At 42.1% G+C, this 24,013-nt stretch overlaps 1 protein-coding gene across 1 annotated transcript in view; it reads left to right on the top strand.

The window, feature by feature from the left end:
* Positions 1-24,013, top strand: part of LOC126481516 (UDP-glycosyltransferase UGT5-like) — a 328,701-nt gene that overhangs the window by 259,540 nt on the left and 45,148 nt on the right. The window contains exon 3 of the mRNA XM_050105314.1: positions 11,931-12,190. Coding sequence (XP_049961271.1) covers positions 11,931-12,190 — 260 coding nt within the window. The remainder of the gene's footprint in view (positions 1-11,930; positions 12,191-24,013) is intronic.

The raw sequence follows: 24,013 nt of genomic DNA, 5'->3' as shown, positions 1-24,013 counted from the left end.
AATCCATGGAGAAGAAATAAAAACTTTGAGGTTCGCCGATGACATTGTAATTCTGTCAGAGACAGCAAAGGACTTGGAAGAGCAATTGAGCGGAATGGACAGAGTCTTGAAAGGAGGATATAAGATGAACATCAACAAAAGCAGAACGAGGATCATGGAATGTAGTAGCTGGATTGGTGGCAGCACTTTGGAACTCATGTGTGATTCCTTCATCTGACTTGTTTACAATCGCTCTCCCCAATGCTCGACAGTCCTTGTTCGACAGTACATTACGTCTGCGTTGTCTCGGTTTAGCTATGGTTGTTACTTCGCTTCCACGTCATAGGCACATCACTAACATTCGCCTTGGGTAGCTTTAGATGAACTGAAATGTGTCTGATGGATCTGTTACTGAGGTGACATCCAATGATTAGTCCACAGTCAGCGACAGTGGCAAGGGGCGGGGCCATAGGGGCTAAGGCCCCCCCTCCTCCCAATAGAGCATCATATTACACTGAATAATATGACATCAAAAATCAGCGATTCCTTCTTTTTTTTTTGTAATTATGGAGCTATATAGGTTGCAATGTATTTCAAACACATTTTAACAAACGAATAAGAGCAGCAAGTAGCTTACTATCTAAACCGATCAATATCATTTAACTTAAAATGGGCGTCTTATAACGTACTAATACACATTTTCTCCCTGAACTCGAAAGCAGTTACCTGAAACTACTTTAAGCAAAACAAAATTTTCCCAATTTGTCGGTGGAGGACCCCAACTCTCCTTTTGTTACGCGATATCTCGATGTTCAACAATTGTGGTGTCGAAATTACGAAATTGGTAATCGAAGCGAACGAAGTATTACACCAGTTACACGCGAGAACACCACTGCACAGGCCTTTCCTGTACGCTGTACTTCGAACATTGATACCTACAATAAGTCAAAGCAACAATAGATACAAAATTCAACGACGTAATAAATGACCCCCCATGAACCATGGACCTTGCCGTTGGTGGGGAGGCTTGCGTGCCTCAGCGATACAGATGGCCGTACCGTAGGTGCAACCACAACGGAGGGGTATCTGTTGAGAGGCCAGACAAACGTGTGGTTCCTGAAGAGGGGCAGCAGCCTTTTCAGTAGTTGCAGGGGCAACAGTCTGGATGATTGACTGATCTGGCCTTGTAACACTAACCAAAACGGCCTTGTTGTGCTAGTACTGCGAACGGCTGAAAGCAAAGGGAAACTACAGCCGTAATTTTTCCCGAGGGCATGCAGCTTTAGTGTATGGTTAAATCATGATGGCGTCCTCTTGGGTAAAATATTTCAGAGGTAAAATAGTCCACCATTCGGATCTCCGGGCGGGGACTACTCAGGCGGACGTCGTTATCAGGAGAAAGAAAACTGGCGTTCTACGGATCGGAGCGTGGAATGTCAGATCCCTTAACCGGGCAGGTAGGTTAGAAAATTTAAAAAGGGAAATGGATAGGTTAAAGTTAGATATAGTGGAAATTAGTGAAGTTCAGTGGCAATAGGAACAAGACTTTTTGTCAGGTGAATACAGGGTTATAAATACAAAATCAAATAGGGATAATCCAGGAGTAGGTTTAATAATGAATAAAAAAATAGGAGTGCGGGTAAGCTACCACAAACAGCATAGTGAACGCATTATTGTGGCCAAGATAGACACGAAGCCCATGCCTGCTACAGTAGTACAAGTTTATATGCCAACTAGCTCTGCAGATGATGAAGAAATTGATGAACTGTATGATGAGATAAAAGAAATTATTCAGGTAGTGAAGGGAGACGATAATTTAATAGTCATGGGTGACTGCAATACGAGAGTAGGAAAAGGGAGAGAAGGAAACATAGTAGGTGAATATGGATTGGGGGTAAGAAATGAAAGAGGAAGCCGTCTGGTAGAATTCTGCACAGAGCATAAATTAATCATAGCCAACGCTTCGTTCAAGAATCATGAAAGAAGGTTGTATACATGGAAGAACCCTGGAGATACTAAAGGTATCAGACAGATTATATAATGGTAAGACAGAGATTTAGGAACCAGGTTTTAAATTGTAAAACATTTCCAGGGTGGGAATTTAAGGAGACGGGACCTTGATAAACTGACTAAACCAGAGGTTGTAGGGAGTTTTAGGGAGAGCATAAGGGAACAATTGACAGGAATAGGGGAATGAAGTACAGGAGAAGAAGAATGGGTAGCTCTGTGGGATGAAGGTAGTGAAGGCAGCAGACGATCAAGTAGGTAACAAGACAAGGGCTGGTAGAAATCCTTGGGTAACAGACGATATATTGAATTTAACTGATGAAAGGAGAAAATATAAAAATGCAGTAAATGAAGCAGACAAAAAGGATTACAAACGTCTCAAAAATGAGATTGTCAGGAAGTGCAAAATTGCTAAGCAGGGATGGCTAGAGGACAAATGTAAGGATGTGGAGGCTTATCTCACTAGGGGTAAGATAGATACTGCCTACAGGAAAATTAAAGAGGCCTTTGGAGAAAAGAGAACCACTTGTATGAATATCAAGAACTCAGATGGAAACCCAGTTCTAAGCAAAGGAGGGCAAGCAGAAAGGTGGAAGGAGTATATAGAGGGTCTATACAAGGGCGATGTACTTGAGAACAATATTATGGAAATGGAAGAGGATGTAGATGAAGATGAAATGGGAGATATGATACTGTGTGAAGAGTTTGACAGATCAATGGAAGACCTGAGTCGAAACAAGGCCCCAGGAGTAGACAACATTCCATTGGAACCACTGACGGCCTTGGGAGAGCCAGTCATGACAAAACTCTACCATCTGGAGAGCAAGATGTATGAGACAGGCTAAATACCCTCAGACTTCAAGAAGAATATAATAATTCCAATCCCAAAGAAAGCAGGTGTTGACAGATGTGAAAATTACCGAACTATCAGTTTAATAAGTCACAGCTGCAAAATACTAACGCGAATTCTTTACAGACGAATGGAAAAACTGGTAGAAGTCGACCTCGGGGGAGATCAATTTGGATTCCTTAGAAATGTTGGAACACGTGAGGCAATACTGACCTTACGTCTTACGTTAGAAGAAAGATTAAGGAAAGGCAAACCTACGTTTCTAGCATTTGTAGACTTAGAGAAAGCTTTTGACAATGTTGACTGGAATACTCTCTTTCAAATTCTGAAGGTGGCAGGGGTAAAATACAGGGAGCGAAAGGCTATTTACAATTTGTACAGAAACCAGATGGCAGTTATTAGAGTCGAGGGGCATGAAAGGGAAGCAGTGGTTGGGAAGGGAGTGAGACAGGGTTGTAGCCTAACCCCGATGTTATTCAATCTTTATATTGAGCAAGCAGTAAAAGAAACAAAAGGAAAATTCGGAGTAGGTATTAAAATCCATGGAGAGGAGGTTCGCCGATGACATTGTAATTCTGTCAGAGACAGCAAAGGACTTGGAAGAGCTGTTGAACGGAATGGACAGAGTCTTGAAAGGAGGATATAAGATGAACATCAACAAAAGCAATACGAGGATCATGGAATGTAGTCGAATTAAGTGGGGTGATGCTGAGGGAATTAGATTAGGAAATGAGACACTTGAAGTAGTAAAGGAGTTTTGCTATTTGGGGACCAAAGTAACTGATTATGGTCGAAGTAGAGAGGATATAAAATGTAGACTGGCAATAGCAAGGAAAGCGTTTCTGAAGAAGAGGAATTTGTTAACATCGAGTATAGATTTAAGTGCCAGGAAGTCGTTTCTGAAAGTATTTGTATGGAGTGTAGCCATGTATGGAAGTGAAACATGGACGATAAATAGTTTGGACAAGAAGGGAATAGAAGCGAAACTTCCTGGCAGATTAAAACTGTGTGCCCGACCGAGACTCGAACTCGGCACCTTTGCCTTTCGCGGGCAAGTGCTCTACCAACTGAGCTACCGAAGCACGACTCACGTCCGGTACTCACAGCTTTACTTCTGCCAGTACCTCGTCTCCTACCTTCCAAACTTTACAGAAGCTCTCCGAGTTCGAGTCTCGGTCGGGCACACAGTTTTAATCTGCCAGGAAGTTTCATATCAGCGCACACTCCGCTGCAGAGTGAAAATCTCATTCTGGAAACATCCCCCAGGCTGTGGCTAAGCCATGTCTCCGCAATATCCTTTCTTTCAGGAGTGCTAGTTCTGCAAGGTTCGCAGGAGAGCTTCTGTAAAGTTTGGAAGGTAGGAGACGAGGTACTGGCAGAAGTAAAGCTGTGAGTACCGGACGTGAGTCGTGCTTCGGTAGCTCAGTTGGTAGAGCACTTGCCCGCGAAAGGCAAAGGTCCCGAGTTCGAGTCTCGGTCGGGCACACAGTTTTAATCTACCAGGAAGTTTCATATCAGCGCACACTCCGCTGCAGAGTGAAAATCTCATTCAGGGAATAGAAGCTTTCGAAATGTGGTGTTACAGTAGAATGATGGAGATTAGATGGGTAGATCACGTAACTAATGAGGAGGTATTGAATAGGATAGGGGAGAAGAGGAGTTTGTGGCACCACTTGACAAGAAGAAGGGACCGGTTGGCAGGGCATGTTCTGAGGCATAAAGGGATCACAAATTTAGCATTGGAGGGCAGCGTGGAGGGTAAAAATCGTAGAGAGAGACCAAGAGATGAATACACTAAGCAGATTCAGAAGGATGTAGGCTGCAGTAAGTACTGGGAGATGAAGGAGCTTGCACAGGATGAGTAGCATGTAGAGCTGCATCAAACCAGTCTCAGGACAGAAGACAACAACAACAACAACAACAACAAGTGACCTGAAAACTGTCATAAATTTTCCGATTAATCGAATTAATTATAGTACTCAAAATGTAATTATTACAAATAACATTAAAAATGTGCAGTGCGTCAAATAATTTGGCCAGGGACTGTATGTAGGTCTCTCCGGATACTTTTGATCAGATAGTTTTGATTAAATAGTGCACATCTCAAAACTAATGATCTGACCTAGAAACCTTCCTGAATGCTGTTAGATGCCTGCACGACACTGGCAAGTTAAAATGACTCGCTGGTGAAAGCTAAACTGGTGACAGATATTAATAATATTTCATAAGGATATCAGTGCAGATAACTGGTTCGGGTCAGCCAGTAAAAGTTGTCGGGAAGTTCTAGGAGAGACAGAAAAACAAATGAATCAGGGATTGGCGGGCCATAGGCGTGTAGCTAGACGAGATGATGGTAGGTGGACCGAGAAAGCTCTTACGTTAGATGTGTTCCGTAAGGTAAGTAGTCAGATACAATGACCTAAGGAAGGTGGAAAGATGACATTAGAAAACCTGTAGGACAAAATGGAACTGTGTAGCATAAGATCGTAATCATGTATGAAAGTCTAGAGGAAGCCTTTATCCAGTATTGACTGTGATGAGATCCATGGCAACTTGCGAGGCTTTACTACTTGATGATTCCTAGTTGTCGTCGTCGTCGGGGGCGGCGGCGGCGGCGTCGTCGTCTGTAGCGCGAAGACTAGTTCGATGTGGCTCTCTTAACCTTAACTACTGCAACCTACGTCTATATGAACCTGCTTACTGTAGTCATCCCTTGGCGTCCCTCTACATTGTTTTACCGAACTTACCATTCATACATGTTCAGAATGTGTCGTACCAAATTTGATCGGTTCCGACCCCTTCTTTTACTCAAGTTTTTTTTTTTTTCCTTGATTCGATTCAGTATCTCTTCATTAGATATCGGATCTGCCCACCTAATCTTCAGTATTCTTCTGTAGCACCACATTTCAAAGCTTTTATTCTCTCCTTGTCTGAACTACTTATCGCCCACATTTCACTTCCGTACAAGGTTATGCTCCATACAAACACCTTCAGAAGATACTTCTCAAAACGTAAATTTAGTATTCGATGTTGACAAATTACTCTTTTTCAGAAACGCTTTTCGAGCTACAGCCGGTCTGCATTTTATAACTTCCCTACTTTGCCCATTATCAATTATTTCGCTGCCTAAACAGCGTATCTCACTAATACTTTTAGTGTCTCTTTTCATAATCTAATTTCTGCAGAATCATGAGAATTCGACTACATTCTATTACCTTTAATTTGGTTGGTGTTCATCGTACAACCTCTTTTCAAGACACTATCCATTCCGTTAAACTGCGCTTCCAAGTTCTTTGTTGCCTCTGTCAGATTTACAGTGTCATCGGCAAACCTCAAAGTTTTTATTTCTTCTTCCTGGACTTTAATTCCCTCTCATACTTTTTCCTTGGTTTCCTTTGCAGCTTGCTCTGCGTATCGATTGAATAACATAGGGAAAGGATGCAATCCTGCCTCGCGTGTTCCTTCACTTTCCCGGAACCCAAACAGATGTCCCTGAGGTCGGCTTCTACAGTTTTTTTTCCATTCGTCTGTAAATAATTTGTGTCATTATTCTGCAGGCAATTATTATTTAATTCCTACTCTGGTAATATTGGCAGTTGTTAGCACTCGTCTTCTTTGGAAATGGAATTATAATACTCTTCCTCAATTATGAGTGTATTTTGCCTGTCTCATATATCTTGCACGCCATGTGGAATAGTTTCATGGATGGTTCTCCCAGGGATGTTAATAATTCTGATTGTGAGGGAATGTCGTTCACGTCATGGGCCTTGTTCCGATTTAGATCTGTCAAGCTCTTCTCAAAGCATCAAATCTTCAAACCCATTTTCATCTACTTTTTTTTCGTTTCCAACAATATTACCTTCAAGTTCATTTCCGTTGCTTATCCCTTCTATATATTGCTTCCACCTTTCATCTCGCCGTACTTCTTTTTAGTACTGGCTTGCCATCTGAGCTCTCGATATTCATACAGCAGCTCCCCTCTTCTTCAAAGATTTCTAATTTTCCTACAGCCGACATCTGTCTTTCCTCTAGTTGTGCGCGCCTCTGTACGTTTGCATTTATCGTCTTGCCGTTCTTACCTTGCTATTTTGCACTTCTTGTCAATCCTTTTTTTTTTATTTGCCTGTATTAACTTTCGCATGCTTCATTTACTGCATTTTTATATTTTGTCATTTCATCTGTTTCATTATGCATTGTTTCAGTCCTCTCATTCGCGGTGATAGTTGTACTTTTGTGGCGGGTGTTGGCTTCATGTCTCCCTTGGCTACGATAATGCATTACCAATATTCATATTTTCTTATACACCATTAGGCCTATTGCTGGATTACGCCTTTTCGATTTCGTATTTCTAACCCTGTATTCACTTGAAAGATGTCATCTTCTTCCTGTCTCGGCACTTCTTTAATTTCCACTGAAATGTCCATTCTGACGTGTCTGTTTCATCGAGGTGCCGCTGATGTCATTGTCACTGGGGCGCTCCTCCCAGTTTCACATCAGGCACGCCTTCTAAAAATATAACTACCGAAATGATAACAGTACAGTGTTCCAAAGATATACTTTATTAGAACAATGCAAATACTCAACTTCCATTCCGATTTGCAACGCAAGTCCAGAAGAGTCGTGTCAGAGACTGTCCCATTTCCGTAGTGCAGTCTCCATCCTATTGTAATCACTGTCTGTGAGATCCGTCTTCGTCTGACACACGTAGTGACTGGCGTGAAGTGTTACCGCCACCTCACATGATTGACTGAACGTGACAAGTGACGAGCAACGTAGTCTCATGCCGTGCGACCTCTGTGTAGTGCCGCAGAATGCTGTCGCTCCAGTATCGCCTGGTGCATTTGCAGTCTTGATTACTACGTGTGGCTGATGGATAATGCATACAGTAGGTGCTGTGACGTGTGTCACTATATCGAACTTCAACTTACCCGTTTCCCTTTTTAAATTCTCTAGTCTACCAATCCAATTAAGGGATCTAAAATTCCACTCTCTAAACTTTAGAGTGCCAGTTTTGTTTTTGTTGTGACTTGGCAAGACAGCCAAGCCACTTCGAGGTGAAGCCGAAAGGCAAGCGTTTAAGCTCACGCAGGCTGGCGTGAGGTCTGGAACAGGTAAAGTAATTATACTAGCAAGTAAAGTACGTAGCTTCTTGAATACTTAACTTAAATCCATAATTGGTGAACATCGGTCTGACGGTACATGCATGACAAGATAAATAGCAAATGATAATGGCGCATTGCTAGGTCGTAGCAAATGACGTAGCTGAAGGCTATGCTAACTATCGTCTCGGCAAATGAGAGCGTAATTCGTCAGTGAACCATCGCTAGCAAAGTCGGCTGTACAACTGGGGCGAGTGCTAGGAAGTCTCTCTAGACCTGCCGTGTGGCGGCGCTCGGTCTGCAATCACCGACAGTGGCGACACGCGGGTCCGACGTATACTAACGGACCGCGGCCGATTTAAAGGCTACCACCTATCAAGTGTGGTGTCTGGCGGTGACACCACAGTTTTTCCTGATGACATCCTCCTCAATAGTCCCCACCCAAAGATCCGAATGGGAGATTATTTTACCACCGGTATATTTTACCCAAAAGGATGCCATCGTCATTTAAATACACTAGATCTGGATGCCCTGGGGAAAACTACCTGCTGCAGAACCCCTTGCTTTCAGCCGTTAGTAATACGAGCAGAACGAGACCATTTTGGGCAATGTCAGCAAAATTCTTCAGGGTACGTAACCGCATTGCCAGTGTGTAAAATTCTCTGACGTTTCGGCCACTGTTGCAAACGGCTTTCATCAGCGTCTTTAGCAAAAGATTAAAAAAAGCGTATAATGAAACAAACGTTGGAGTTGTATGTATCGTATGATGAATTATTAAGTAGAATACCAGGAGCCTGCCTCCTGCAACAACATCCCCTGCCAGAGGAAATGTAAATGCTTCCCGCTCAACAGATAAAATCATTCTGCATTTGACCGGCGCAGTCTCCTGGCCTGTCAACGGTCAAAAGTACGGCTCTACCACACCAGTCTCAGCCAGCAGCGTCATCTAGCGGCCACAAACGCTGATCTACAAGCCGACAGCCAGCCACAATAGTTCTGAGATTCAAGTGGAATCTGCTGGGGCGAGGCTACATGTACGCCGCCGAGCAGGAGGCTCTTGTTGCAGATACAGTGGTTTCTATGAATCCTGTTGGTCTTGCACCCTGTTCTTTTGGGAAGAGAAAATCCTGGTACCTTCAAAGTCACGAGTTGTAAGTTACTGACATTCTGATCTTGCGAAAGTGACGTCCAGTAACCATTGATGTTGAAGTCTTCGAGTTGGTTGGCGACTGCTACAAGTGGATGTCTCGATTTCAGTCTCAGTTACTGCCGTTTAAGGAACTGTGCATCGACATGAATGGGAAGGAATGTCCGCCTCAGTAGCTGCGGGCTCAGCATGGCTGATTGTAACTCAAGGGGCCAACTTTGATTCCCAGCCGGGTCGGAGATTTTCCCTACTTTGGAACTGGGCGTTGTGTTGTCCTTAACTTCGTATCGTCATAACTGACACGAAAATCGTCTGCTTCGCTCCAAATGACGGGTCTAAACCTCTGTAACTTTGTGCCAGGTTATGGCTTGACCCCATTGACTATTCTGAATTGTCGAAGCACACTGTCGTGTCGTCTTTCCACTGCTGTATGGGGACGTACTGAAAGCCAATAAAAAAATTAAAAAATTTAAAAAAAATGTGGTGGAAGATGGATTGACATTATTTCTTCCAGCTATGATTTGAGGGCTGGCTGTCTTCTAGTTTGTTGAGGTGTGATGCATACTTCGGTTAGTAGCTTCATAAAACACTGAAAATAAAATTTTTTGTTGTCCCTGGAAGCCGTTAGATAGGTAACCTTCAACTAGGATCGTGCACCTTGTACCGGGTTAGCCATATTAATATAGATCACTGCGATTGACATCCGTAATCCGTATTCGCCCACCGCCGGGAGCCCACTTTAACTGTTGCTGGCTGCAGCGAACACAAACGTATTCTGCCAATGTCGGTAGGCCTCTACCTATTGTGAAAGTCTTTGCTGATGAGGCGAAGCTGTAGTGCCACGTTACCGACGTCAGAAACAAAGCTAATCCAGAAAAGTACACTTCACGCTCATCTCCCACGCATCTGACTTCATGATAGTCGCACATGCGTAGTTACATCCTTCAGTTCGAGAACGAATCAGCCAAGCCGTTTCGTTTCGTTACGTTAACGTTTGAAGTCACTGTTTGTCGGTAATAGCGTTTAAAACACTCGATAAGCCCGCCACGTGAGAAATAAGAGCCATTATCAAGTTCCTGAATGCAAGAAATGTTCGACTTTGTGAAATTTGTCGTCAGGCTAGTGAAACTTATGGAGAGTCGCGGTAAGTGAAGGTGTGGTGCGAAAGTGGCTTAGGATGTTCAACGAATGGAGGCCCACGGCGAGGAGCGTATTGGACGACCGTCGTTAATGACCGAAGAATTGGTGCGCTGTATCCTCTTCAAGAAAAATCGTATGCCAATGTTTTGCGATTGTCGCGGAATTTTGTTAGTGTACTGGGTGGAACGAGACAGAACAATCAACGCTACAGTTTACTGAAGAAGTTACGGCGCATGTCAATGCGCGACAGCGTACCGTATTCCTAACGATGACGCTGCTCGATTCATTTCGCTGGGAACAACGGTCACCCTCCTTACAATCTGGACCTAGCTACATCCGACTTCCATTTGTTTTCTCACCTCAAGAGACGTCTTACTGGCCAGCACTTTGAAAGTGATGATGAGATGAAGGTAGACGGCCAAAACTGATTCACGTCGCAGCCGGCCAAATTCTACGAAGCGTGTATGTTGCAATTAGTGTGAAGATATGAAATGCCTTAACTTGCATGGTGAATATTTCGAAAAGTAGTTCCATGCGTGTAGATTTTTTTCTGATAAAATACAAATGAAAACAAAATACTATTCTGTTTTAATACCCAGACGGCACTTACGTTCCGAATCAGCTTTGTAATAAGTCTTGTGTCTTTGTAACAAATACCAGCAGTATAGGATTGACAGATTGCCAGTGCCCGACATGGAAACCATAATGGACGAAATAAATTTCAGTAGTCATGTACAGGGTGATCAAAAAGTCAGTATAAATTTGAAAATTTAATAAACCACGGAATAATGTATATAGAGAGGTAAAAATTGACACACATGCTTGGAATGACATGGGGTTTTATTATAACTAAAAAAAAACAAAGTTCACAAAATGTCCTACAGATGGCGCATGAAACATCTCTTGCGCACGTCGTTTGGTGATGATCGTGTGCTCAGCCGCCACTTTCGTCATGCTTGGCCTCCCAGGTCCCCAGAACTTAGTCCGTGCGATTATTGGCTTTGGGGTTACCTGAAGTCGCAAGTGTAGCGTGATCGGCCGATATCTCTGGGAATGCTGAAAGACAACATCCGACACCAGTGCCTCACCATAACTCCGGACATGGTTTACAGTGTTGTTCACGACATTATTCCTCGACTACAGCTATTGTTGAGGAATGATGGTGGACACATTGAGCATTTCCTGTAAAGAGCATCATCTTTGCTCTGTCTTACTTTGTTATGCTAATTATTGCTATTCTAATCAGATGAAGCGCCATCTGTCGGACATTTTTTGAACTTTTGTATATATATATATATATATATATATATATATATATATATTGTTCTAATAAAACCCCATGTCCTTCCAAGCATGTGTGTCAATTTGTACCTCTCTATCTACGTTATTCCGTGATTTATTCAGTTTTCAAATTTATACTGACTTTTTGATCACCCGGTACTTGTTACGTGCACGTGTTACGTTCCGGGTGCACTCAACCTCGTGATGCCAATTGAGGAGCTACTCGACCGAATAGTAGCGGCTTCGGTCAAGAATATCATCATAACGACCGGTAGAGCGATGTGCTGACCCCACGCCCCTCCTATCCGCATCCTCCACTGAGGATGACACGGCGGTCGGATGGTCCCGGTAGGCCACTCGTGGCCTAAAGACGGAGTGATTTTTTTACGTACTTGTTACAAACGGACCGGCGTATTTGTCTGCTTAGAAGCAGCCGCTAGCCAACTACACGGACCACATCCTGGAGGGGTCGATGCTGGCGCCAGCCACGGGCGGTGTGTCGCTGCGCGCGCGCGCCTCGGAGAACCCCGTGCAGCAGCAGCTGCATCTGGCCTACATGGGGCTCAGCACCTGCGAGGCCGTGCTCAGCCACAACACCACGCAGCACCTGCTGCGCTCAGACCTGCACTTCGACCTGCTCATCACGGAGCTCTTCAACACGGACTGCTTCCTCGGCTTCGTGCACAGGTATATTTAACGTCAAGACATGGCCATTCTGGTGCCTCCAGCAGGGGGTAATTGGGACGAGTTTCCTGTCTTACGCTTTTGCGGTACGTATCAGGGTTACTCATAAAGTATAAATTATCATTTCGAAAAAATATGGTTACACAGCTAAGTTTTTTTGAGGCAATGTCTGCAGTCCTGGTACACATTACAATCCCTCCACAACAGAATCAAAGCACACAGCTAGGGTGGCCAAAACAAAATGACACAGCCAACTGGATGAAATGGAGACAGATGAATCATTTTGTCTGGCTCCTCTGGTGTCGTGTTACAGTACTGTATCTGCAAAGAAACCAAAAAGGAATTATTTACCTTTATTTTTTCGATACAGTGATTAATACAGGCTAGTTATAATTAACGTTTCGCTACCTGAACCTGTGTAGACGAAAACTGTTATCATGGGGGTACCCTGCTTTATAGGAATGATGTCCAGACTGTGCCCTGCAGGATTTGTGTTCTTAGGTGTTTCAGTGTCATGACTTGCCATTAGGTGCCGGTACTGGTACGGCGACAAGAGCTGACTCCTAAGCATCAGTGTGCATTACAGTTGCAGACAGTCAAGGTGAGCAGGGCTTCCAAAACGACAGCAATAGTGTTGCTGCTCTTCGCAAGTATTAACACATTGCTCGTGAGGTCACTTGGTTACTCCATAACACATTTGGAGAAAACTGAATCATTGGCTGTTCATTCCAAAACTGCGTTGTCTCAAGAACCCGTGTGGTTTCTGGCTAGGGGGGGGGGGGGGGGGTTCCCATTGTACAGGGATTATCAACAGGACACTAACTGACATTGGAGACTGAAAACAAACATGGCAAGAGAGGTGAGCAACATTTCGCATGAGATGCTTTGGGCAGCGATAGAGAAGTCCAAGCTGTTGTGGATGCAAATGGTCGTCACACTGAACAACATCCGTAGTGCGGAATAAATTAACATATGGTACCCTCTCATATGGAAATTAAAACGTGTTTCTTTCAGTGGTTTATTCGTTATTTATCTTCTGAATGTCCTTACAAATGTTTCCACTAAGTTTCATTGCCCTATGATCACTTGTTTTTTATAGGGCTCCTCTCAATTAGAAGTAGTTTAATTATAAACACCCTGTACTTCGACTATACCGCATATCTACATCACATACAGTACGAGTATGGTTCAAAATGCAAGGCTAAAACTCTTCTTTGAGGGAAGAGTTCTTCAGGAGATCAAATACACGTACCTAGTAAGGCATTGGTTTGTGTTACTTTTCCATATAGTCACCGTGGTTGTCTAAGCATTTGTTCCATCTGTAATCCAATCCGTCAAAACTAGTGTCCATATATTCTAAACCAGTAAACAACAGTTTCATGTATGTTGGCATCCATATTGAGGTGACGCCTGGCCAAGTGCATTTTAAATGCCCTGACGAGTCAAAAATCGCTTGATGCCCGATCCGATCTCCATGGAGGGTTCTACTTATTGGAAACGCCATAGCACGTCATGTGTAACCGATGGTATATGCATTTGGGTTTTGTTGTATAACAACACGACACTTTTTGAGAGCAATCTTGGTTTTTTCCTCCAGACAGCCATCTGCTACCATTCCAGTGTGGCACAATAACTCCATGAGAGGGGAAATCGACCATCCACACCTCTGCGTGTCCCAAAAGGCAGTAAGGATAACTTTCTTCGCAGACACCATTGTTTTGAACTAGTCGACAGGGATGGGGAGACAAAGTGTGTCTCCCTGACATTGATGGTTTTTTTGTTTAAAATGTCTCACAATGCACCCATTTTTCGTTCCCTATGTAGCAGTGTAGCAATGGAACATGCTCCAACTGAAACCACAACTAGTGCTGGAGAGACAACAGTCGTTCATTTGGCTCCATACTCATCTGAGAGTTGCTATTGAACCCAACAAGACCTCATCTTCTGCTTGTGCATCATGGTTGTGCATGATATCCATTAAACTGGCAATGGAAATGTTGATTTCGTGCGCAGTTTCTCTCACATCAATCAGACAATCAGCTTAAATCAACCATTCAGCTTAGCACATACTGTCATCTGATGCAGATGTACCAGGTTTGTTTGGAAAGTAATATCACCAGTTTTGTTCTGGCGCTCTTATTGGAGTAGGATCTATCCACCCAAGCTAAACGGTGATGGCTGTTAGCTTTCCAATGCTACCAACCCCTTTTTACTCAGAGTTCCTGGAGAGTCAGGATGCTTCCCTATGTGGAACTTCGTTTGGCAGTCTGGCTTCAACCACAATGCAGTGTTCCTCTACATCTACATGGTTACTCTGCAATTCACACTTTAAGTGCCTGGCAGAGGGATCATCGAACCATTTTCATACTACTTCTCTACCATTCCACTGTCGTATGGCGCGTGGGAAAAAGGAACGCCTAAATCTTTCCGTTCGAGCTCTAATTTCTCTTATTTTATTATGGCGATCATTTCTCCCTATGTAGGTGGGTGTCAACAAAATATTTTCGCATTCGAGAGAAAGTTGATGATTGAAATTTCGTAAGTAGATCTCGTCGCAAAGAAATCCGCCTTTGTTTCAGTGACTGCCACCCCAACTCGCGTATCATATCAGTGACACTCTCACCTCTATTGCGCGATAACACGAAACAGGCTGCCCTTCTTTGCACTTTTACGATGTCCTCCGTCAATCCTACCTGGTAAGGATCCCACACCGCGCAGCAATATTCCAGCAGAGGACGGACAAGTGTAATGTAGGCTGTCTCTTTAGTGGGTGTGTCGCATCTTCTAAGTGTTCTGCCAACAAAGCGCAGTCTTTGTTTCGCCTTCTCCACAATATTATCTATGTGGTCTTTCCAATTTAAGTTGCTCGTAATTGTAATTCCTAGGTATTTAGTCGAATTGACAGCCCTTTGATTTGTGCGATTTATTGTATACCCAAAATTTATTGGATTTCTTTTAGGACCCATGTGGATGACTTCGCACTTTTCTTTGTTTAGTGCCAATTGCCACTTTTCGCACCATACAGAAATTCTCTCTAGATCATTTTGTAATTGGAATTGACCGTCTGATGATTTTACTCGAATTCTACATGAAACTTGTGAAACCAGTTGCTGAAACATTTCCAACAATTGAGCAGACATTTGAGATTGAATGTCTTTCAGAAAGGCAGGTGTGTCGGTGGCACAAGTCATTTTTGGAAGGCCAGGGTGACGCTGACAACCCTCACTCATTCTGGATGCCCTCCAGTGTCCACTCTGGAACTGGAATTGATGACAATGAGGCAATTGTAGCAAAACTATTGACAAAGTACTTACGGGCAGCTGAAACAAGTACATGCAATAAACTAAATAAAGAGGCAATAGTGTCACGTGTCAGTTGCATACTTTAAACATCTAGCTCTGTGTAGGATTATGTAGAGGATCTATGGCTCAAGTTCAGAAGAATAATTGACCAAACACTGGACAAACATGTATCTATAACAGCTTGTGATAGGAGAGTCATTCATGAATACAGTCTCTGCAAATAAACTTCTAAAGAAATAGTGACTACTGCACTTTAGTGTAAAACAATGGATACCAATATAGTTAAATAGATTTGTAATGGAAAGTGTTTGATTGCCTAAAGGGCAATGTCTGAAACTCTTATTGACTACTGTAGCATAATCTTAATGAAATAACTGTCACAAAACCCAATTCTGGTTGAATGTGAAGTCTGCCAGCCTCATCAAAGTTTGTTTCCAGACACTTCTGAAACACACATGAACCAAAACTGAAGATAAGAAAGCAAAAGCATCAATGTTGAATTCTAACATAATTTGCTATAATTAAACAAATCTGAAGGGCCTGATGGTATCTCTATCAGATTCTACACGAATTTCTGACTGAATGATCCCCTCTTTTAATCAGAATACCAGAAAGATCCCTTGAACACAAACGCATCCCCTAGTTGGAAGAAACTGCAGGTCACACCACTCTTCAAGAATGGCACCAGAAGTGATCCACAAAACTGTCATCCATTATCATTGGCATCCATCTGTTGTAGTGTTTTACCATATATTCTGAGCACAAACATAATTAGATATCTCGAACAAAATTTATCTTCTACATACCAATCAGTGTAGATGTAGAAAACATTGTTCTTGCAAAACCCACTGGTACTTTCTTCTGATGACATCCTGATAGACACGGATCAAGGCACTCAGGAGTATGCATTATTTCTTGACTTTTGATAGTAACAAACAGAATTTGTGACTGGATTCAAGATTTCTTGGTAGGGAGGATAGAGTATGTTATCCTGGATGGAGAGTCATTGACAGTTGTAGAAGTAATTTCAGCTCCTCATGTGTTAAAGGGGTATATGTTGGGATGCTTGCTGTTTTATTGTATCTTAATGACATGGCAGAACAATGTTAATACTAACTTGAGAATTTTTGCAGATAATGCAGTTATCATCAAGAAAGTATTGTCTAAAGAAACACCGAGCGAGGTGACGCAGTGGTTAGACACTGGACTCGCATTCGGAAGGACGACGGTTCAATCCCGCGTCCGGCCATCCTGATTTAGGTTTTCCGTGATTTCCCTAAATCACTCCAGGCAAATGCCGGGATGGTTCCTCTGAAAGGGCACAGCCGACTTCCTTCCCCATCCTTCCCTAATCTGATGAGACCGATGACCACGCTGTCTGGTCTCCTTCCCCAAACCAACCAACCAACCATCTAAAGAAACAGCATCAATATTTAGGCAGCTCTTCATAAGATTTCAAAATGCTACCAGTATTAACATTTTGCTTTAAATGTTCAGAAATGTAAAATTGTGTAGATCACAAAATGCAAAAACTAGTGTATTGTCTAAGGTTTAACTATCAATGAGTCACAATATGAATAAGTCAAGTCGTACAAATACACGGTCATAACAGTTTGTAGGGATGTGAAATGGAGTAATCACATACATTTACTCATCAGTAACAAGGGTGGTTTACTTATTTACAACGGTAGGAAAATGCAATAAGTCTACAAAGGAGGTTCCGTACAAACTTTCATTCAGTCCATCCTAGACTATTGCTCAAGTGTGTGGGACCTCTAACAAGTAGGACTAACATGAGATACTGAAGGGCAGTATAAATGGTTGTAGATTTGGTTGGACTATGAGAGATGGACACAAAGTTTCAGAAAAGCCTGAACTGGCAGATATGTGAAGATAAGCAACAACCATCCCACAAAAGCCTACTTGTAAAGTTTCAGAAACCACACATAAGTGAGGAATCCAGGAATGTAATGCAGTCTCCTATTTATCACTCTCACAGGAAGTCTTAATACAAAAAACTAAACTCTGTCCAAACAGCCTCGGAAGGCCCAATGGTAACGACCAACCAGCATATCGTCCTCAGCTGATATGTGTCACTGGATGCACATATGGAGGGGCATGTATTCAGCACACAATTGGTCTGGACTTTGTCAGTTTTAGTGACTGGAGCTGCTACTTCTCAATCAAGTAGCTCCTCAATGGGCCTCACAAGGGTTGAGTGCACCCTGCTTGCCAACAGCACTCAGCAGGCCTGGATGATTACCTATCTCAGTGCTAGCCAAGCCCGACAGCACTTTACTTTGGGAACCATTGTTACCACTGTGGCAAGGCTGTTGGTACTATTAATATAAGATCGGACTAATTATTATGTGCTCAGCAGCATTTAGCCTCCTCAGTCCTGGGATTTTTTTTCAGTCTGTTTGCATTTGTTTTATTTTATGATTCATAACATTCCCAAAAAATAATTTTAAGAATCATTCCTCTTTAATTTTTATAAAGCTCATGTCCCCTCTGTGGGATATCAGGACTCTAGATACCACATTACTCAATATGGGACATGATATTTAACAATACATTTTATGTTACTTTCCTTTTATTTATTTGTGTTACAGCAAATAAAGAGTTATACACTAAATAAAGAGTTCCTTGGGATTTTGAATGCAATTTCCTTCCTAAACTTGTGCATAAAGTTAAAGATTTAGTCATAAACATTTTTGAGATGTTACAAAAATAGCATTATTTAAATCAAAGTCTTCAGTGTATAATTCTGGATTGAAGTAAATGTAACAGCCAGAGTCACAATTCATGATACAATTTTAAACAGATGTGTGTGCCTTGCAGACACAAGAAAACTGTATGACAACATATTCATGCTTTCTTAGCCGAGCATCCTGGAAAATGACAGTGTTTTTTGGTGACAGGTTCACAGAATTCTGGAAAATGTAAAGCATTCTTTGTTCATAAAACATGTAGTGGCTAAAGAACTATGGCCTTACATCTGTTGTGCATTGGTGCTCAATGTTCATAACTCGGATCAATCTTGGACTACAAATCATTTTGTACAGTATGGCAGAGAGATTTTTCATATTTTTACCCAAATTTTAAACAGTCCAAAATGTCTTTCTTGGGGGCTTTTTGTGACCCCTGGTATCAGTGGAGCACAGACTGCAAAACTGATGAAATGCATAATTGCTCTTATTCTTGTTCTTGCTGTACTTGTATACAGGCTAATCAGCCTAGCCAAGAAGTCAGCACCACGCATATTTGTGTTGCATGCTTTTTCGATGTGAGGAGAGCTCATTTTTATGCACTTTCTTCCTTTTCAACACCAGCTCTTGCCAGCAGGGTAGACTCCTGTACTAGATATCAGCACCACATGGTGATATCAAACCATTTCACAAGTGATATTCGTCCATCATCCATCTGCCTGACCTATTAAAAACCATTTCTTTTCTGCACCTCTTTGTCATGCATGATCTTGGACAGTGAGGAATTGTTCTCCTTTGCATTGTTCCTGGACCCCGACACTCAGTTTCACTATGCAGCAAGTCCAAACATGTTTCAGAGGTAAAGTGTCTGACCATATCTATTATTATCCCTCAAGGAAGAGTTACTGCAAGTTTCAAAACTGCTTTTTCACCCACATCATCACTTATAATCACATCACCTTTCCCTTTATAAAAAAAAGAAACAAACTGATAGTCAATGAAGGGCAGCTAAGAAAAATCCTTTACACCACAGAAGATTGGCTTTGTTTTGATAATTTGCCAAGCTGGTACATGACCCCATAAAGGAATCATCTGCTCATCCAAAGCAACTTTTGGATGTCTTGGAATTAATGACTTCACTTCAAAATGTATTGATAAATGAATTGCATTTTCCAAAATTTGTCATCAGCAATGAGTTTCAGGAGTTTCCATATCATGACATATCTGTCAAAGCTTATGTTTTCTGTTATAGCATTTATTCTAGTTTCATTGGCCCAATACATCCTAACCTTGGGCTATTTAAGATATGACATCATTGTTGTTAGTGGAAAAATCTTTTTTCATTTCTAAAAGCATACATTTGTAGGTTTTACAGTTTCTCTTAAATTCCTTTTATTAACAAAGGTATCTTCAGAGAGATATTTATTCACATATTGTTGAGGGCTGAAATGCACATCACTTACCACAGGCTGATAATATTCAGGTGCTGGTGGGAGAGGAGGAAAGGTTGAAGTTTTCTTCCAGAATGTTGTTGTTTTCAAAGAATGGTTAGAAGAAATGGAATTATCACACTCTTCCTCTCCCTCTTCTTCACCGCTATCGACATTTTTGTTGCTGAGAACAGCGTTAGTGATCTCAAAGTCTGCATGTGTGTCATCATCATCATCATTGAAGGGTACTATGTTATCATCATCTCCATTTAAATCTTTTTTAATAAAATTTGCAAATTCTTTCAAATTCGAAAGGAAAAAAAACAGAAAATATACAGAAATTTAAAAATTTGCTTACAATTTGTGTATATTAAACATGTATTTTATGGTCTTTGAACATTTTATGATAAAAATCTGTTACAAAATAGAATTGAAGTGTAAGAAATCTTGACTAATACATTTGTAATGTAATAAAAATAAACATGCGTTTTTATAGTGGTGAGATCGATTGTCCCCTACAGGGGACATTCAAAATTTGCAACATGATACATGTATACAAAATTTATTTGGAGAGTGTTTTTTTAACTGTAATGTTTTAGTTTAAACATATAACAACAAAACTGCATTGAAAGAACCATTGTAATCACTGAAATATGGCTGATAAAAACTACTTACATGCTTCAGCATAAAAATTGCCTTCCTCTTTGGTCAGCCATTTTGATACTGCCTTAAAGCAAATGACAAGCAAGCTAGTGTTACTTGCTTCAGTTCCAACATGTACTGCCACCTTTTGTTTATGCATAGAAACACCTAGCACTGTGACCAACCCTTCAACCTTGTCACTAGATTTTTTTTTCCAAGTTCTACGTCCCCTACAGGGGATGCAGGGGCTGAGGAGGTTAAACAGTCGTTCTTTCCACACTCCATACACAAATGGAATGGGAAGGAACTCTGGTATGTGCCATCCACTGCACAGTTGTTTGCAGAGTATATATGTGAATGTAGATATCTAGCTTTCGATTTCCACTGAGGACATATGACGAGCAGGGAGAAAAAAGTGAAAAGTGAGATTTTTCCCTTTCCACACTGTTCTGAATGCATCTGAATGATGCTTTATGCACTCATTTCACAAATAAATCCAATACTCTGTTTTGGGAAACACTATAAAGTAACTGAAAGAAATATCTAACCCTTTTAATCAAATTAGGGAATGTATTGATTGTGTTCCCCCTGAAGACCTCAAGTCATTTCTAAAAGTGTCTCTTACTCTTCATTCAAGATAATATTGTATATCTGCCTTACAAAACCTGAAACCATTCTAAATCCTGTCACAAATTTCACTTGATACACTGAAAGTCAAGAAATAACTTAGTCGTGTCATCATGAATTAGCTGTCACTTACATTACAGCAAAGATCATAAGAGTTGATGGAGACTTAGTGCTTGAACTGACTGTAGAATTGAGAAGCTTATAAGCCAGCTTCATAGTGGGTTCTGTGGACAATATTCAATAGATACCTTTATTGTCCTGGAAACGTACGCAATGTAGACATCAATCATCCTCCAACATTTCTACAACTGTTACTTTTGGATTAGCATATACTTTTTAAAATCATTTCTTTCCTAATTTTTAAGATACTGAGACTTGCGAAGTTACTGAATAATCTATTTGCATGATTATATTGTCCTTCTAGATATATAATCTGAGAAAATGAAATGTGTGTACAACGCCTTCTGGAACTGTTTGGCCACCTAGTTCAGGTCTTTTTACTTGGGAGAAGCAGTCGGGGAGGGGGGGGGGGGCAGAGGAGGCTGGGACAGGCAGGGAAGGGGAGAGATAGAAGAGTAGGTGTGGGGAACTGGGTAAAGTGCTGCTAAGTGCTGCTTAAGGGACCATAGAGGGTTGAGGTGGAGAGAGGGCAGGACAGCTAGGTGCAGCTGGGCAGTTAGACGTAGGGCGCGGAGGGGGGGCAGGCAGTGGAAAAGGAGAGAAGTAAAAAGACTTTGGAATAGAGGGCTGTGTAGTGCTGCAGTGGGAAAAGGAAGGGGGATAAGTGGGTGTAGGACAACAACTAATGAAGGTTGAGGCCAGGAGGGTTAAAGGAACATAGGATATATTGCAGGGAGAGTTTCCACCTGTGCAGTTGAGAAAATCTGATTTTGGAAGGAAGGGTTCAGACAGCACAGGTAGTGAAGCATTCATTAAAATTTATTGTGATCGCTTCCTAGTTTTGGTTATTGATAACTTGACACCAGTGTCTGAGTTTAATTTGTACAGCACTGAAGATGATCACTATGTGATCGAAAATCAATTCTGCTATCATAAAACATCAATATTATGTTCAATGCAGACCTTCCTTTTAATTTTAAAATGAAGAACATTATGTTGGGCAGTGTGCTCAGCACCTGGGTGCTCCAGCTGTTTCTTGGCTACAGTTTGTCAGTGGCCATTCACGTAATGTGGACAGACAGCTTGTTGGCTGTTGTGCCTATGTAGAATTCGGCACAGTGGTTGCAGCTTAGCTTATAGATCACACAACTGGTTGAGCCTTTGACAGGATAGGTGAGGCTTGTCACTGGACTGGTTTAGGTGTGGTGGATGGTGTATGGAACAGGTCTTGCATCTAGAGCTATTGCAGGGATATGAGCCATGAGGCAAGGGGTTGGGAACAGGGGTTGTGTAGGATTTGATAAAGATATTGTTTAGCTTCATTAGGTTTGGTGGGCAGCAGAATACCATCTTGGGAGGAGTGGGAAGGATAGTGGGTAGGACACTCCTCATTTCGGGCATGACAGGAGGTAGTCAAAACCATGCCAGATAATGTGATTTGGTTGCTTCAGTTTTGGATGGTATTGATTCACATGGGGAATGCTCTTCTATGGCTGTATTGTGGGACTTTGAGAGGTGGGAAAGTGGGGGGGGGGGAGGGGGGACTGGAGAATAAGGCACAGGAGATCTGTTTCTGTACAAGTTGGGGAGGATAAATACGATCTGTGAAGGCCTCAGTGAAACCTTTGACATACCGGGTGATCAAAAAGTCAGTATAAATTTGAAAACTTAATAGACCACAGAATAAAGTAGATAGAGAGGTAAAAATTGACACACATGCTTGGAATGACAAGGGATTTTATTAGAACAAGAAAAAAGTTCACAAAATGTCTTACAGATGGTGCTCAACAGCAAAACTGCTACCGTGACGAGTGAGGGGTATGCCAATATGTTACAGAATCGCAACACCCCCAGCCTGGCTTATAAACACCTGCTGGAATGTATGATGTTTATGCAGGATGACGCTCCAGCCCATATTGCTAGACTAGTGAAAGATCTCTTGCACACGTCGTTTGGTGATGATCGTGTGCTCAGCCGCCACTTTCATCATGCTTGGCCTCCCAGGTCCCCAGACCTCAGTCCGTGCGATTATTGGCTTTGGGGTTACCTGAAGTCGCAAGTGTATCATGATCAACCGACATCTCTGGGGATGCTGAAAGACAACATCCGACACCAATGCCTCATCATAACTCCGGACATGCTTTACAGTGTTGTTCACAACATTATTCCTCGACTACAGCTATTGTTGAGGAATGATGGTGGACATACTGAGCATTTCCTGTAAAGAACATCATCTTTGCTTTGTCTTACTTTGTTATGCTACTTATTGCTATTCTGATCAGATGAAGCGCCATCTGTCGGACATTGTTTGAACTTTTGTATATTTTTGGTTCCAATAAAACCGCATGTCATTCCAAGCATGTGTGTCAATTTGTACCTTGCTATCTACATTATTCCGTGATTTATTCAGTTTTCAAATTTATACTGACTTTTTGATCACCCGGTATTTCAAGAGGGACTGCTTGTCACAGATGGCTAAGCTGTATGTAAGAGACATCTTGGTGTGGAATGGGTGGCAGCTGTCGAAGTGGTGGTGTTGCTGTGGTTGGTAGGGCTGATGTGGACAGAGGTATTGATGTAGCCATCTTTGAGGTGCATGTGAACAGCAGGAAAGGTGGCTTACAGGGCTGAGGAGGACCAGGTGAAGCGAATGGGCAGAAGGTATTGAGGTTCTGGAGGAATGTGGACAGGGTGTCCTCATCTTCAATCTGACCACAAAGATGTCATTAGTGAATCTGAAACAGGTGAAGGGTTTGGGATTCTATGTAGTTAGAAAGGATTCCTCTAGGTGGCCCATGATTAGGTTGGCATAGGATGGTGTCATTTGGGTGCCTAATGCTATACCCTAGATTTATTTGTAGGTAGTGCCCTCAAAGGAGAAGTTATTGGGCTTGAGGATATAGTGGGTAATGGTGACTTCTCTCCTTTTTCGCTGCTCCCCCCCTCCCCCCCCCCCCCCCACACACACACCCCTGCCCTGTGTGTAGCCCCCTGACC

The sequence above is a fragment of the Schistocerca serialis genome, chromosome 5 (assembly GCF_023864345.2).
Source record: "Schistocerca serialis cubense isolate TAMUIC-IGC-003099 chromosome 5, iqSchSeri2.2, whole genome shotgun sequence".
Lineage (NCBI taxonomy): Eukaryota > Metazoa > Arthropoda > Insecta > Orthoptera > Acrididae > Schistocerca > Schistocerca serialis.
Note: the sequence above shows the minus strand (reverse complement) of the source record. Positions and strands in the feature narration are given on the sequence as shown.